General features: G+C 40.0%; 1 protein-coding gene across 3 annotated transcripts in view; it reads right to left on the bottom strand.

Annotated features, from left to right (window-relative positions):
• Positions 1-17,369, bottom strand: part of dennd2b (DENN domain containing 2B) — a 40,371-nt gene that overhangs the window by 8,701 nt on the left and 14,301 nt on the right. For 2 of the 3 annotated variants that reach the window (XM_029497649.1, XM_029497648.1), the window contains exons 3-14: positions 13,719-15,002; positions 12,410-12,555; positions 9,601-9,722; positions 8,673-8,888; positions 8,189-8,285; positions 7,972-8,016; positions 7,434-7,618; positions 6,366-6,475; positions 5,793-5,862; positions 3,097-3,174; positions 1,130-1,270; positions 846-994 (exon numbers count right to left, since the gene is read on the bottom strand). In XM_029497649.1, coding sequence (XP_029353509.1) covers positions 846-994; positions 1,130-1,270; positions 3,097-3,174; positions 5,793-5,862; positions 6,366-6,475; positions 7,434-7,618; positions 7,972-8,016; positions 8,189-8,285; positions 8,673-8,888; positions 9,601-9,722; positions 12,410-12,555; positions 13,719-15,002 — 2,643 coding nt within the window. Of the gene's footprint in view, positions 1-845; positions 995-1,129; positions 1,271-3,096; positions 3,175-5,792; positions 5,863-6,365; positions 6,476-7,433; positions 7,619-7,971; positions 8,017-8,188; positions 8,286-8,672; positions 8,889-9,600; positions 9,723-10,333; positions 10,343-12,409; positions 12,556-13,718; positions 15,003-17,369 lie in introns of all 3 variants that reach the window. The other variant, XM_029497650.1, reaches the window with a different exon arrangement.

The following is a 17,369-nucleotide window of genomic DNA, read 5'->3' as shown; positions in this document are numbered from 1 at the left end:
GTTCTAAGTGAGTGGACAATTTTATTTTTAAATAGTTGTTTCACCCCTTTAGGATACACTTATGTTAGGATGCATCATACTTGATATTTTTGCAAGATATCACAATCCCTCATAATTGCCCGTTACTTAGCAATATATCATGATAATATTGTAATTCAAGATTCCCACCCAATGACTCCTTGATGTTATCCCCACAGATAATGAGGAGATTAATGTGATTTTCTCCAGGGACACAGAGGGTGCCACTCATATAGAGGGAGTGAACGTGCCATCATAATTCAAATGGTGACAGCTGGGCCACAGATCATAGAGGGCAGAGTTGTGGCCACAGGAAGTGCATTCCTTCCCCTCACAGTCACTGCCCCTGCTGATGTTTGTTTAAACTGGACTCTGATACATAGAGAGATTACTTCTCCACTCAGATCTCCTCCCACTCCACCCTGTCCTCCAATGAAGTACATCTCTCTATTCTGTGAAAGGACAGAGAGGGACACATGGTCCTTTGAGACTTTGCATCTAATCAGACCCACCCTATTTTTCCTATGATGGTGACTCTCATTACTGTGACCTACTTTTTGCTATCAAACCAGTTGTCTGACTGATTGGCCTCCAAACCACAGCATAATGCTACTACTACAGTCCTTACAATATCGAAGAAAATGTTGCAGGGGTGAGGGACATACACTGCCTAGGCAGGTGACTGTGAAAGGTTGGTCTCATGGTACTAAGACCTGTTGATATTACACAATTTGTGAATTGGCCACAAAATATGCACAAATTACACAGCTCTCTTAAATTAAAATATATCAGAGATGATGGAGATGTTGTGTGACAGAGAGCCTCACCTGAGTTTATCAGCCACAAAAATGACTCTACGCTCCAGGAGTAGCGAGGCAAAGACTCGTATCACCTGCCGTACACTGAGACATCTGAACAGGCTGTCAAAGTCTACATGCTCCAGTCTGGAGTCAGTGGGCCGCCTCAGCTCAATGACCTGAATGACCAAAAAGGAAGCAGAAAAGAATAAATTCAAGTCATCACACGAATCCATGTAAAAATTACATTGACCAATTAATTGTGCATAAATAGAGGGATGATCAAGAGAAGTTATGCTTTGCTGTGTTCTGACCTCATTTCCTGCACCAGGCAGGAAGGTCTTTACTTTAATTATCTTCCCTGGTGCAGGGAAGGGTGACTCCATCAGACTCCTCATAAAGGGATAGACCAAGGCAGCAGACACGCCTCTCCGTCTCTCTACCTCATCCAGGATCTGAATGATGAAGAAAAAGCAGTTTCCTTTACATATGTCCACCAGTTTTAACAACATGGCACAAGCTTCAGTGGAATTCTACTTAGCATGAAATCAATCTCTCTCTCTCTCTCTCTCTCTCTCTCTCTCTCTTCAGGATTGTCACCATCCAAATCTTAGATTCAATTACAGATTTTATTGTCAGATTGAAATTATTTATTAACAAATCCAACATACCTATTAACTATATTAATCAAAAATGAAATGCTTAATCCAGAGTTTTCCACCACTGAACAAGGTTTCATGTCTGACGCTACAAAACTCCCTATACTAGTTAGTGTTTTAGTGTGAGTTTAGCTCTAAATGAGGATGGATGAGCTGACTGTGTTAACAGTGTTGATTTTAGGGTTAGGTCTATTTCTTATTGATGCCTGTGGACATATCCTGCCATATTTGTTATATTGTCTGTGTGGAGTATTTGACACACACATAAAGCTTACAAACTGTAATTTTTTGTCGACAATGCAAACATTGATATAACTCAGGAGGAAAGCAAAATATTCCCACACCTGTGATTTAATAAGCGGTTTGTCCTCTATATCAGCAGCAGTCATGGTGTCTTAACCGGCTACAGATTCAAGTTGGGGGAGGAAATGTTGACTGGCCACACTTCAACACAATTGTGTGTTTTTTTTCTCTCTTGACACACCTGCGGGAAATAACATTGAGGGTGTGGCTACATCCTTGTTCCCACCTTTCATTTAGAAGGTTTAAATCATGATATCTTTCCAATTGATATCTGACTTAAAGTCAAGATTGCCACACCCCAACTGACAATCAATGCATACTGCTATGTGTTTGACTATTTGCAACTGTTTCTGCACTCATTTTCTGTTATGAAAAATAGAAAATGAATGCCTTTCTATGGTTGTGTGATTGGAAAATTCCACCTAGTATCTCTGCCCATCTGTTTTGATCCAAACTCTGTGCTGTCTGCACAGTTCATTGGAGATTTTCTCATCATATGAAATCACTCTCTCACACATACACAACTCCCACTGAAACCAAACACTGCCTCCCTCTCTTACCATGACAGAAGGAGTCAATATTCATTTTGTTTTAATTTCTTTTTTATTTCAGGTTAGCACTGTGAAGAAGGGGAGATCTGAGGTGTCTGCTGAGTGCCCTGAAATTCCACATGCCACAAATCCAGATAAACCATTTACCATTTAATTAATCAGCAAATTAATGGACCTGCAGCTACAGTGCATGATCATTATTCTCAAAAGCACTGTTATTCTGCTTTACGCAAGAGCTAAGTTCACATTTCAGGTTTCGGGTCTTTCATATGCTGCCAATGTTTTGCACAGGATTTAATTACAGCAGAGCAGCAGGCTCACAAGGCTTCACTAGACCCCAATGATTAGAAAATATAAGATACAAGGTATGGACAGTATATTTGAAATCCCCCCAGCCTTATTTTATTTTCATATGTCATATAGCACCAACTTTGATTCCACAGGCTGGGTTCACTAACTCTGACTTATTAAAGAAATCAGATAAGGCTGAAAAGTCAAAGAGAATGCCAGTTCTACTTCAAGTTGATGCCATAAAGACAAAAGAAAAGAACATTCACTCTGGGAAATCCTAGCGTTAAACAATAACATACAGAAATAACGTGACAAATGAACAGGCATTCTGCAGAAGCCCTGCTGAAAGTCATTTACTTCAGCAGAGTTAACCACAGGTACAACACCACAGTAGCTGGCAGCAGCTGGCTGTAACTGCATATCTACGTATGTGTTCATGCATGTATTTGTGTAGCTCGATGACAAGACTGAGCTCACCGTGGAGAACATGTCAAAACAGCCCAGTCTGCTGATGATGCAGTACACCTCCGGAAGGCGGGGTCCTTTTCCAGTTGGCTGTAAGGGGAGTTTGCAGACTTAGTCACGTGTTAATAGACTTGATGAAGAGATATTGCTTGTACAGGCACAGATATTCTGAAAACAGACTATAAACACACTTATAGTGGAGCAATGCCATACAGTTAGGGGATTAACAAAAGACGGGTTCGGAAGAGTTCCCAAATCAGTCATTCCTTCAAAATACTGACCATCCAAATGGTCAATACGTTCAAATGCGGCACTCCTAGGTTATAAAAAGGTTTTACCTTTGGATTTACCCTCAAAAGAGTCCACACTTGGGACAGTAGTTATTTCCAAAGGCCCCTGAAATTTGTGGGGCTAGCCAGAAGTGCTTAGCATTTCTGATTGTTTGAGAAACTGGAGTGTTTTATGTCACCCTCCATGTTTAGCCTGTACGACTGTGACAGTTTTAGGACCACTTTAAGTGGTATATATATTAATATATATATATATAAATATATATATGCAACTTCAAAAAAAAAAAAATAAATAAATAAATAAATAAATAAATAAATAAATCACAATTTTACAAGAATAAAATTGTGATTTTACAAGAAAGGGGTATTGTATTCTGCCCACTGCAGAATTTCTTTCCTCTTTTTACCTGTGTGAGAAGTAAACAAACTCAGAACAGCCACACGGTCAGGTCTAGCCTGCATATTCTTGTTAAAGTCATGATACTAATGATAGTATGGTGCCAATGAGTCAAAATGAAGTATTTCCTAATTTGTAACCTTTGTCCAGTTAACAAAGAGCTCCATGGCCCTCATTTTAATGCAGCAGACTGCTCATCTGGTATCTCTTCTAAAATAATTTACTTCTTGGAATATTTCAACTTTAATCTTGAAAAGTTATGTTCTTTTTCTTGTGAAATTATGATTTTTTGGCATATTATCACTTTTTTCTCACAATTTTTTTACTCTCAGAATCTCCTATTCGCCCTTATACTTGTCTTCAAGCTGAAGTGCATTGTTGCCATGGTATTTATGGCTATCAGCAGTCTGCTGGGCATGCGACTGGTCTGTTTAGTACACTGTAAGATGTTCCAGCATAACATTTGCTAGTTTACCTGGGTGTTGTGCTTATATCAATAGTACCGTCACTGCGCCTACAGAAGAGTAATTTCATCTTGGTCTGAATTCCAATCCATTGAAAAAAACAAAACAAACAAACAAAAAAACCAAAAAAACAAACAAAAAAAAAAAACAGGTCTTTGAACCATTGTTATTTTTATTTCCAGGCTTTAGTAAGCATTTTTTGTTGCTGAATAACACAGAATTTAATTTATTTTAATATAAATCTATGAAGCCGTCTGGCCACGATAATATTATATTTAGGTAAGTTGCTTAAATATAGTGGATGAATCTAGTCTGTTATCAGAGGTGAAAGTCTTTCATGTGGATACTGACTTCCTAAACACAGGTAGTTTATCAGCCCGTGCTGATCATATCTACCTTCCTCTATACACTCAGAGACCATTATGTGCTTCCAGACCCCAGGCTCACAGACACTCAAAGACACAGACACAAGTGAACACAAGCCCTAAAAAACGCCAATCCACTTGTCCATATTAGGTATACAATTTTCTCCTCTTGTTTCTCCTTCACGTTTCCAAATGGATGATTAAATCAACTATGTGGTGCTTGATTCAAGTCCTCTGGAATGCTTGGTTACTGCCAACTGCTGGACAGACAGCAGGGAGGAAACAAAGTTACTGCAGAAGAGCAGTTCACCTCTTCCTTTGCATTCATTACAAATTCTATCAATCTCAGATCAACGTAATGGATGAAGCATGAGAGCAACGACAAAAAAAAGAAAAAACATTTGTCTGGTCAAGATGGCTAGCTATAATCCAACAGATATACACATACATACACAGTGCTGGAGACATGCCTACTAAACCTCTGAGAACATACACATTGTAGTACTATAAACATACTCTAAAAAAACCAAATGGCGAACAAAATAAACCACCACATCCACAGAATCCCACAGAGTCATGCTCTCGACCCATGAACTAAATGAGAAACTCAACAAAAAAAACTTCTAAGTCTCATTATGAAAGTGAAATTCTCAACATGACAAAGTGTGGATTTTTCATGGTCTCCTGATAAAATTCTTGTTAAATGGAATGAGTTGATGAAAGCTTTCATTTCCAAGTATAAGTTCATTATGTTCTTCGATAGTTTAATTTACTATTACTGAATGTCAACATAAACAACTCAATATGGATCAAATGCATTTATTTCCTGGGAAAAATGGAACAACAGTAAAAGCATGAGCGACCCCAGCTCATACTGATTGGCTGCTCCAATCATGAGCAAGTGGATGTCTGTGTCAAGCCAGTTTAATGTATAAAGAGCCAAATCTCAAAAGAAGTTTTCCTTCATTGATCCCTTTAACCAATAAAAAAACCATAAGCCATGAGCAAGGTTTTTCGTCATGTTTTTTCCTCCTTTTATGTCTCTATGACCCCTTTCCTGCTCCCACAGTGGATGGTCACACTCAACAGGAAAACCGCATCACATGTTCACATATAAAGCTCAGTCACAACAAACAGGGCTCAGCAGGGTATGACCAGAGCACAGAGGATGGACAGTTAACCGGTGGCTTACCAGTAGGCGTCTGCAGTACCCAAACCTCCTGCTGCCATCCTCTCCAGTCAGCATGAATGAGAACGTCTCGCTGCAGTAGAAAACAAATGTGTGCACATGAGAATGGACAAGATCATATCTACATGTATAGACAACTGTACACACACAAAAATATAACAATAATAATAATAATAGATATGGGGCACTGAATTTTTGTTGCGTTAGCACGGCTTATCAAAGATTTTATCCACCACACCAGCAACATGGGTGGAGGTGTTTGAAAGATAAACACAGCTGAGTTGATAAAATTATTAATGATAATACAGTCTCAAAACATTCTGTGTTGGACATTGTTCATTGCTGTTAACTATGAGAAGTCCTTCAAAGTCAGAGAAAACTTATATGATAGAGATTGAATATAGGATAAATTATATGGATTCTATGGAGAATAAGTGTACATCCAGTGTTTACTGTTGCTAAAAGTAAAAATATCTCTGCTGTTTTGCTGTGTTTGTAATACTACATAAATGAAGTCCACCTTTAATTTTGCAGTTAGTTAATTTATCATTGGAAAATTTTAACTGTTTGTGTTACCTGTTGTACTCAGAGATAGGACTCCAGTCTTTTGCATCTGGGAAGCAGAATTGAGGAATGGCTTTGAGCCTTTGCTCTGCCTCTCTCATCTGCTTGGTGAGCCTTTCTAGCTGTGAGAGGAGAGGAGAGGAGATTCAGTCAGCTTTGTCTCTTTCAGATAACTCATTCTCCCCCAAATCCCCAGAGAGGTGAGCCTGAGGAGTAAATGACCAGACTATCCCTGTCCACTAACTCAACAACAGGATAAATGTTTCCCCTGCCTGGATGAGATGTATTTTCTCAAAACCTAAACTTATAATTCACATAGAATAAAATTACATCCTTCCCACATAAATTGATCCTGGTCAGTCCATCAGTGCAAGTAACTGATAAATAAATACAATGCAATCTTAAACTGTATACAGTCTACACAGTAAGAGTGAAAAAGTTATAGAAATATTAATTTGTGAATATGTTTTTAAGGGTTTTAAATTCAAACACTCAAAAACATACCGTATATGTGAAACGTTTGAACACACTTTCCTATTCAAAGCTTTGACTGGTACCTGTTTATGAAAAAGATTTTTTGTTCTACCAAGCAGAATATTTCCAGCAAACACACTTGCAGCAATCCATAACTAAATCTCACAGTGGGAAAAGTCTGCAAAGCCTATAATACATAATGAGATCTTGTTCCAACAGGCTTTATCCGTGGCATTAACATTTACATCCTTAAGACTTACTAAAAATGACTTAACTGGATTACATTGCTTGTGAAAACAGAAAGTCAACAGTTTGAGATAATATTAACTATATCAGATGAATGACCAACATAACTGTCTTTACTGCAGACACTGATAATACTGTGGTTTTGACCATCGTACAAGTACGAAAGTAGTAAGCAGTGACATGTCTGTGGAGTATTTGTGATTTTTACTTCCGGAGCTAAACCACTTTTACGGTCCTTAATAGCTGTCTAGGGGTGCTGCAACTTGGATTTGTATTTTTGCTTCTTTTAAGAATAATTCTGTCACTATAGATTTCTGCTATGTCAGATGTACAATTCAGTTACAACTTTCATGATTTTACCTTGGGGAACTGGTAGGTGACCTCTGGTGAATAAGTGTTTTTGCTCTGTTTCTTTTTTAGTGAAACAACAACAAAATACTCAAAGAGCTCTCTCTCTTGCCACTCAATCAGTTGCAGCTCCAGTGTGCGGTAGCTAGGTGCCCGTCGAAGGATGGACTGCAGTTTTAATAGCCTCTGGGTGTGAGCTGAAGAGGAATGGGAACATTAATACATTAAATTAATTGTCTAATCAAAATTGCTACTTTTTTACATCAATATGTGAATCCAAAAATCCTTGGACATTAACCTTTGGCCAGTCAGACAATGTACATTGGTGTAACAATTTTATTTCTGGTACCACAGGAGTTTCCAAAACATCACAAAATCTCATTAGACTTCCCTCCTGGCACTGACTGCAGACACAATAAATGTGTGGTCTGTTGATTATCGCCGCACGAATTACAAATTTGCACACAGAAAAAACTGAGGAAAACTGTTCAGAAAAGGGGCTCAGAGTTTGCAGAAGTGTAGCCACTCGCCCCTGCAGATAAACGCTCACCTTTAAACCTGTCATCAGAGTCGCTCTCACTCTCACTGTTGTCATCTGGAGATAGACATGAGACAGAAAAAAAGGTTTTCTACATATCCAAGGGAAGTTCACTTTGCCCCTCTTGTACATGTCTCAAAAGGGGCAAAAGTGATGTGGTGGCTATGTGGTGGCAAGAAGCAAATACTTAGTCACTAATGTGGATAATGGGAACAAAGAGAGCTGTTACCTCTCAGAGACGCAGTCTCAACATTGGAGATGGACAGCTTCTTCAACCTCTTCTTCCCACGTTTAGTGCAGTAAATGGAGTTGATCCTCTGGACCAGCTGTGAACAGAAACAAGAGGAAAATTCTCCATTGAAGAATTTGTGGTTTTCCTAAATATAACGGAGGTAGGTGGTACACCTGGCCAAAAGTAATACTATAAAACACTAAGTGAGTGCTTTAAGGGTTGCAGAAAAATAAAACTGAAAGGCCTCAAGTAGAGTTCTACAGAAAAGGTACCACAGGGACTGAAACCCACGCAGTAAATTGCATGCATCAAGGCCATGTGTTTTAAAAACATCTCTGTCACGATGAGAAGTTGTCAGTGATCCAGAGCTGCTCTGACCATAACGAAGAAACCAGAGCTGGTCTCTAAAACTGGAAAGGACAGATATCACAGACAGAGCTCTGCTAGGATGTGGGGTAGGTGTTGCTCTCACTGTGTCTACCTTGGGGATCCTCCAGTGCCTGTGTGAGGCAAGGGTGCTACTAGTTCTACAGATGTTATCATCCAGCAGGCCACAAGTTGAAGATGATACACCCAGCTGGGGAAGAAGCAGCATTTCATCATGACTGTAGCGTTTGGATAACTGTGACATCCGGTGGCTCTTCCTGTCACTCGAACTAGGGAGCCGTAGGGACTGGCAACTGGGTTTAGAAGGCAACTAGTGAGAGAAAAATTAAATAATACCAAACGTTTGATCAATTTGTTTTTTTAAGATACTCATGGAACTATGTCAATGTATACAAGTTATAATCACTAAGATGAATGCAACCTAATCTTTGAGGTAATTACCTCATATTTTATAGCAGTTTTCATTGTTAATGGAAGGCTCCACCATTTCTGTACTGGCTTCAAAATCCCTCCCTATATTGGAGGGATTTACAGGAGATGATATATGCATGGAATTTAATATTACTGTTTCTAATTTCATATCGTAGTTACAGCCTCACATTTATTCTGACAATATGAAATGAAAATAAACAATCAATTGCTTTTCAAACTTGCAACAACACAAAAAACTCAAAATTATTAGCTAAACCACAACAGATACAGCAGCTGATGTTCAATACTGTGGGGGCAAACAGAGCTTGATGTGACAATCAGCATTCATGGGTGCCCCTGTCCCCCTTTTTTAGCGAGACAAGACCTTAATCATTGAAGACAGGAAACTAAATCTGCTGAAGCGCCTTCCTGGGAAACATCATGAGGCTAAACATATTAAACTATTCCCTGTAGTGCCATAAATGAGTTGTGATTCTTGAAAAGCTTTTTAGTACAGGAACCTAGTGAGAGCATTTATATTACCAGAGAAAAACCCATATTTTTTAGGAAAACACATCAGTGCTGCTGATCCCAGCAGGATTATGACTTACCTGAGGTGGAGAGTTCAGCTTCCGGTCCATTGTGGTCAAAGATCTGCTGCTCTCAAATAAACAAGACTTCTGAGCCAAACTCTTCCGCTTCAGGTCAACATCCTCATAGGGGTTCTCCTTCTCTGTGGAGTAAATATTCAGTGTAAATCAGACAAAATATCAGGTAACAAATATTTATGGACAGATCCTCTTTCAATAGAAGATATATAAGGCTTGGGGTGAAAAAGGTTTAAAGAGAGGGCAGTAAAGGGTGTCTGTAGTTAGTCTATGAAGAGATGAGTCATGAAAGGTAAGTGAAAGGTCACTACGAGCTGGCTCAAGTGAACTCCCTTTTTTTTTTACTGTTGGCACTGGGCCCCATCAGCCTAAGTGGGCCCTGCTGAAACTTCTGAACACAACACTTCTGGTGAGTCACTATCCAGGCATGCAAACTGTCTGATGAAGACAAGGTCTTCTTCGTAGACTTTAATTCTGAGAGTAAAATATAACATAATTTGCTTGTCATTTGTTTACTGAAACATATTTTTGTAAAACATGCAGGAAAAAATATATTTAGATAATTGAAGTTTATACGCAGTTCATACTAAATTCATTGTCTTTAATAAAAAATATAAAAAAATATATTTATTCCAACATATTATAATAAGCACAGACTTTGTTACTTGTCCACTTGAGTCAATAAATGGTAGCAAAAAAAAGAAAAGAAAGGGCACATTACACTGCTTGCCCTTACTGATGTCACCTGGCCTAGGGCCAACTTCAATAAAAGAAAAACTTGTGCAACACCACAGTCCATGTCTATTCAGACATGTGCACTGAGAATAGCTTTTTGGCAGGGTTCGAAAAAAGGTTGTGAGAAAGTGAAGAAACCACAGTGAAGAATTAAAACATAGCCAGATGGTGTCGAAATGCATGAGGGGAACTTTTGAAAGAAAGAAAAGCAGCGTTATCTGTCAGCAGAAAGGAAAAGAACAAAAATCTATGTGGTAGCTGTGTTCCTTCTATCTGAGTACATCAGTGAAAATACCAGTGAACTTTCACTCCTCAAATATTGAGTGAATATTTTAAATCCTCAAACATTAACCTAAAGAGAGAGCTTTGTCCTGTTATCAATTTTTCGGTTAATTATTGAACTTCTTAAGGTTAAGACACACATCCACGGAAACATACTCAATTCACATTCACAGCCAGCGATGTACAAGGCATTATGCTCACACAGTAAATTAAGTGACTGGAGTGATTTTCAGTGTGTCATTAAAACAAAAGAACAGAATAAAAGGGCTTAGTCTGACCCCATGTTGTGCCGCTACCCCATTAAACTCAAGCAATACTGTAATGAGAGCCTGCTGGGAAAATGATATGTCTATATAGCTGCTTATATACTGAAGGGTACTAATCTACTCCTCTGATTACTAACATCTAGATCTCTTTAACACACCCCCAGACACAACATTATACAGGGAGGGGGCACAATGGCCTCTTGGGCAGGTGAGGTATAGAACAAACTATACCAACAGCATCGCTATTAGTATTTGTGGAAAGTGGACAAGCTACAGTGTAATGGCATCGCTCTCCCATTCAAAACATGGGTTACAGTTCTGGAGGAACATCTGGCAGCACAACAAACCACACAGAGTGTCAGTCATGAATCCAGTCTGCTTCTGACCACACTGGTTAAATTATGTAGAAGAAATACACTGTATTTTTGGCAATTTTTACACCAAAGAATAACAAAAACACAGGTCCAACTGTGTATGTAGCTGTCTAACTGTAATTTGATTAGAAGTTTAATCAGTTGTTACATAAACAAGTCTCAGAGAATGATTAAGACCAGACTGCACCAAACTATGAGTATCTCCAAAACACTCGAGGGCTTAATGATACAGACAGCTGAATCATTTATGCACAGGGTATGATTCACCAAGGTGTAAAAAGACCAATCAATGGCACTCCATTAATCAGTTACACAAGTAAAAAGCACTTAAAAATAGTCATCAAAAATGCAACTCTTGAGGTAAATGTCTGACATAAAATGCAGGTGCCAAAACACATGAATGAATGTCCTCCCAAGCTCCCAAGAGCTTCCAAGCCTAGGAAGACAAGATGTCCTATCGGAGTTCAGAAAATACGCGGGATTGTCTGTCTGTGACGCTTGTTAAAATAAGGGCACAGAGGGACGAAAACATGGCTTATTTCCTGCTTCTGTGGCTGCTTGTAAAATATATCATCTGACCTGTAAAACCACTGCGCAGTAGTGGTGGAAATTGCTCTCCTCCCTTCGGTCTCTAGTTTGAAAGCTTTTTTATTTTTTTTTTAAATAGCTAGAGCGATTTCAAAAGCTTACAGAAAGACAATGTCTTTGTCAAGAGCAAACCAGAATTGGCAGAAGTGCGTCTCCCAATCGCAAACTCCACATTCACTGTGCTGGATGAACAATGAGGGCTTTGTTGGGATTCACACAAAAATCAGCCATGCCCTTCATATAATAGTTACAGTTGAAAATCACCCCTTATTTGGTCATCGCTGAGCATTTCTTTGTAATCAAAAATATTTCAGTGTGAAAACTTTTTATTGCATGTGAAACTGAAGCTTCATCATGAGACTACATTAACATACATTTTCACCACATTAAGTATGCACTAGGGGAGCTGGCAGCTGGACTGGGCAGAAGGCCTGGGGTCATTTGGTAGTGGAAAGGAATTTGGCTGCACACTATACACATGCACACATTATCACAGAGAAGTACTGGATTAAACTGTCCAAGCTATAGTTTCTCTAAACTGCATCTAAGAGAAGAAGATGTACTTACCTACGATGTCCTCATAGGCATTCTCTTCTAAAGTGCTTTTGGAACTGGGTCGTATCTGTGGGTCTGTGGTCAATGTGCCATTCTCTGTAGGTGACGAAGGATATGAAGATGGCTGACTCACAGCGTCTTCCGACTCACATGACTCTCTGGAAAAAATATAGAAAGTTAAAATAGATCAGGACGGGAGGGAGAGCGGCAAAGTCGCTATGAGAAGACTGAATCCAGTGTCTGACTTGAAAAAGGTAGTCAGTTAAGAGTAAACAGAAAAGGTCCAGATGCTTTTAAAAATACTTCAGACAGACAGTTTGATATCCAACAGTCTCCCATCGCCATCTGGAAACAGAGAAATGCTGAACAGGTGGAGAAGATACTTCTAGTGGTTATAAACACATGTCCAAAATACTGTCTTATTCCTCAAACCTGAAATCAGAAGTAATTGTCATGAAATACCAAAAAAAGCGAAATATTACAATCAAAATGTGCTCAAATTATAACGGAAACTTTGGATAAGTCACAAGTAAGCATGCAGACTTCTTCCTATTTCTGCATTCTTTGTACAGTGTGAGGCACAAATCACTTGTCAAGTCAATGCAGAGCAGCTTAGCTGAGCTACATTAGCGCAGAGATCTACAGTCACGTTGTGACATCAAAAGCTTGTGGCTTTTAGACTTGGTCTGAAATTGCTAGAGCCACAGGAATGTTAAACACAGAGTCCGAGGAAAGATTGTTTAAGGATTTCATCCCCATTTCACGTAGGGGCAATCTGAAAAGGCCCCACCTTCAAACAAAAAACTGAGGATGTCTGTTTCTGACAGCTATAAGTGAAGAATAAAAGAAAAAAAAAACAACTGTGGACTAAATTAGTGTTATCGGTTAGACACAAAGGAGATTTTATTTGATATGTTGCACAGGAAACTTGTAACAAAAACACACTTTCAAACCAAAAAAAAAAAAAAAACATTGTAATTTTTTTTCTCTCCTGATACAGGCCTATATAATGAGATATTAAAAAGAGTTGGTAGGCTGAATTAATGCTGATACAGCTTCTGTGAACAGTATGAGTGCCCCCCCAACAGCTAAGCTTTACAAAAATAGTTGGTCATATGTTTCACTCAGCGGTAGCATCTCTTGTATACAAGCTTGAATGCTTACACATATGAAGAATCAAGACAAATGTCACAAACGAATTACAAGAGCAATGCAAGAATCAAACTGATGCAGTTCACCATGCTTGAACTGATCTTCAAAGATGTTCAGTAATTTTTTTTATCTCAGTTAAAGGAGAGACAAAGTACACCGGTGTCCTTACCTGTCCTGGATTCTCATGGGCACGCTCCCCTTGGTCTTAGGAGTTCGTGTCATGCTGGGTGCAGGGGTGGAGGGCAGAGGTGGGGGCGACTCTGAGGCTCTGTTTGGAGATAGTCCATTGAGTAACATAACGTCCTTTTGGTCCTGTTTGGCGTCATACTCAAAAGTGCGTTTGGGTTTAGGTAAGGGGTTTACTGGTGTGCCAGCAGAGGTCTGTTGGCTGGGTGGTTCTGGGCTCTCAGACCTGGCTGAGCTCACACTAAATCTTTGTCTGAGTTTAGACAGCTTATCAGGCACCAAAGAAGCATCTGGCTCAGTGGCCACTGAGCAAATGCTGCTGCGCTTACTGGCGCATGTACTGTCCAAATCGTCACTTATCATAAAAGACTTTTGTCTTGTCTTGTCTGGAGCATAGCAATTACTCAGATAACGTGGTGGGGGTGGGCTGGGATTCTCCTTCAGGGCTTGCTCTATCTTTTGTATCCTGTTAAGGACTGCTGATGTCTCCTTTCGAGCAGACAGGGAACGTACAAATGTTCCTGAGGACTCTGTCTTACCTATCCTTTTCTGGAAGCGACCTAGTCCGTCTTTTTCTGAAACTCCTTCCTCTTCCTCTGTCCCCGTGTAAGAGCATTCGGAGAATGATGTGCTCATCCTGCAAACCCCCTTAAAGTCAAAAGTCTTCTCACTACAGGGAGAAGAGAGCAGACTTGGGCAGCCCTCACTGCCACCTACACGCTCCCCTCCTCTTTTATCCAGACACAAGCTCATCCTAGGCAGGGCCACCCTTCTGCACTCCCATTCTGAGATCTTTTTGCGGATAGTGGTAGGGGGAACACTTGTGACTGAGCAGGTGAGAGAGAGGGTGCGCTTGTGGCTTTGGTTGGAGGAAGGTCCCAGGGACAGTGTGCTCCAGCTCAGCGGCCTACAGTTAAGTCCATCTCCAGCAGAAAACTCCCCTTGTTTGTCCTTCTGCTCCTGCTCACCCTGCTTTTCCTGACAGCATTTGGTTTGAGCTGGGGGCTTATAGATGGAGAGCCTGTTTTCGAGGCAACTGATGCTCTTTGATTTGGTGAGATAGCCTCGAGGCTCAGTGTCACCTGTGCCAGAGGCACCACTGCAGAGGCTCGCTGTCTTGCTATTCCACCCAGCACGTACCAGGAACCTGCCGTCAGTGCGGATGTACCTGCTCTGCTTCCCAGGGCTCTCACTATCGCTGAGGAGTGGCTGCTGGCTCTGCCCCTGGCTGGCAGAGAGAACAGGACACGGTGATGTCGACTGGCACCTGAAACAGGACAAAGAAAGGTGTGAACTTTAATTGCAGACATTCCTATTTTCTCTGAAGGAAAGAAATACATTTGAGGCTATTTATAGAAGAGTTGAAAATAAGAGCTATCAATAAATCCACTTAACCTTGCAGCATGAAAAGTAACTGAAACTAAATATGGAACAGATGGGTGAAAACTTTCAAGAATCAGCTGGTTTTGACTTCACTTCCAACATCAAAGGCAGAATAAAAACCTGAGCCACTTACTTAGAATAACCACAGGAAAGTATTCTGTCTTTGGTAGTAACGAAGGCCAAGAGAAATAGACTACATTAAAATACCACTGTAGACTTTTCCACATAATCAAAATAAGTTCAGGAGAACCACCATAGACCTCACACAGAAAGCAACATTTATGGCAGTGGTCTTACCTGCAAAAGTCTCACTGCTCCTCCCTGTTCTCTCCTGATCTCTATGGCTAGTGCCACTAGGTACTAAAGAAGTTCTACTCTCACTGCTGGCTGTATCACTGTTCAGCACACACACACATTTTCTCACACTGCTCACCTCCTTAAACATTTCCAAAGAGACAAGCTTTCCTCTAATTCCACGACACCTTACTACTCATAGTCTTCAAGGGAACTTTCTCAAGACTTGGAAACAGATTAACTCTTGCGAAAGCATAACAGTGTAGCATCTGATGTCATAGCCACGGTTAAAATAACAAGCGTTGAGGAAGGAGGAGGAAGGTGGGGGCTGCAGACTGTGATCCAACATTGCAGGTTTGGACAGATCACACTTCGCACCTATCTGCCCTTCCCTGGTTTCACTCCTCCTGCTCCAGGGTGGGGAAACTTTTACAACTGCTAGAAACCTGTAACCTGCATCTTATCTCACTTTTCTTAAAGAAATATAAGCTTTTAGGATAACTGCTCATGCCTGGAGCTGTTTCTCTGCAAGGCTGAAATAGTAGTAGTAACACTGGCAGATTAATATGATGTGTATGTGTCTGTGTGTATAATATATATCTATATCTATAGATATACATACACACATGTACATATAGTATTGGAAATCTGTATAATTCAAAATACAGCCAAATGAAAAGTTCTGAGAGAATTTGTCACTTTGATAGCCCCTATAACAAAACAAACGTGAAAAGAAATGGGCGGAATCTGTTTTTCTCAAGGGGCTTTTTTTTTTGGGAGGGGAAGGGGGGGGGGTGTTCCATGTAAAATCTTAATCAACCGATCAACCAAAGCAACTCCAAATGTCACACTGGATTCCAGGTTTGTCATGAATTCCAAGTCCTTACTTAGTTAAATTCTACCACTTCGAATGTGAAACCCAAGGATTAGTCAAACAGACCATTTGCTTCACAAGGAGAATACTTTTTGAGCACTGCTTGATATAAATCAGCAGTACAAAGTCTGACATGTTGCAGTGGTTCATTGGGGAGTTATCAGAGTTTTTCTGGCAAATTGAAACCCTACTGCTTGCCTGGCAAAACTCCTAACCAAACTTCTGCCAAAGAGAACAGCTAATGCAAGACACCAGAGCAGGATCGGTGCCACAGAAGCTCAATATCAGCGGGAATCTTTTAGTACCAACAAGACCAAACACAAAGTAATACAATTCCACTGCCGGTAACATTAAAGTTTATTGAGTTCATGACAATGACTTCCCTCTTTGGTTTGGTAGTCACAGGGGCTATCATTTTTTCACTACACAAAAGAAATTGGGGGAGAGTGTCACCATGCTCAACCGTGACTTCACCAACACAACAATAAACAAATAGCAAAAAGACGAGAAAACAAAAAGCATTAAAACTGATTCTGTGAATGTTTCAAGGAGATATATAAAAGAACACACTACTACAAGTTTAGTGACCATTAAAATATACTGCTTGCTACGGTTTGTCACTATTAATCCCAAACATCAGTGTGCTTTATTCTGATATAAAGCCTGATTTTTGCTAAATTATTTAAGCGCAGTACAACACAATACAAAATTCTGTTTATACGCACATTTGCAGAACTTTGGTCTATTTAGGGTTTGGGGACTTTTAGGGGTTTATAGTGGTCTGGATAATTTTTGTACAAAAAGGTCCAGTTTAGTCAGCTTCAGTTGGGCTGGCCACACATACTATACTGTACAACGAGCTGAATGCCAGTCACAACCTGGCTTCTGGCCTTCTTTCAGGCTTCCAGGGAATGCCAGCCGCAAGCCACTTTGTTTGACTGACCAGAATGGAGAGAGTGGATTGTTCAGAGGACCAACACTATTATCACTCAACATATGTGCACTATATCTCCATAGCAGCACTTATTAATTGATGGTGATATATAATTCTAACTTGTATCTCTGGTCCAGCAATCATTTTAC

The sequence above is a fragment of the Echeneis naucrates genome, chromosome 3 (assembly GCF_900963305.1).
Source record: "Echeneis naucrates chromosome 3, fEcheNa1.1, whole genome shotgun sequence".
In the NCBI taxonomy this organism is placed as follows: Eukaryota; Metazoa; Chordata; class Actinopteri; order Carangiformes; family Echeneidae; genus Echeneis; species Echeneis naucrates.
Note: the sequence above shows the minus strand (reverse complement) of the source record. Positions and strands in the feature narration are given on the sequence as shown.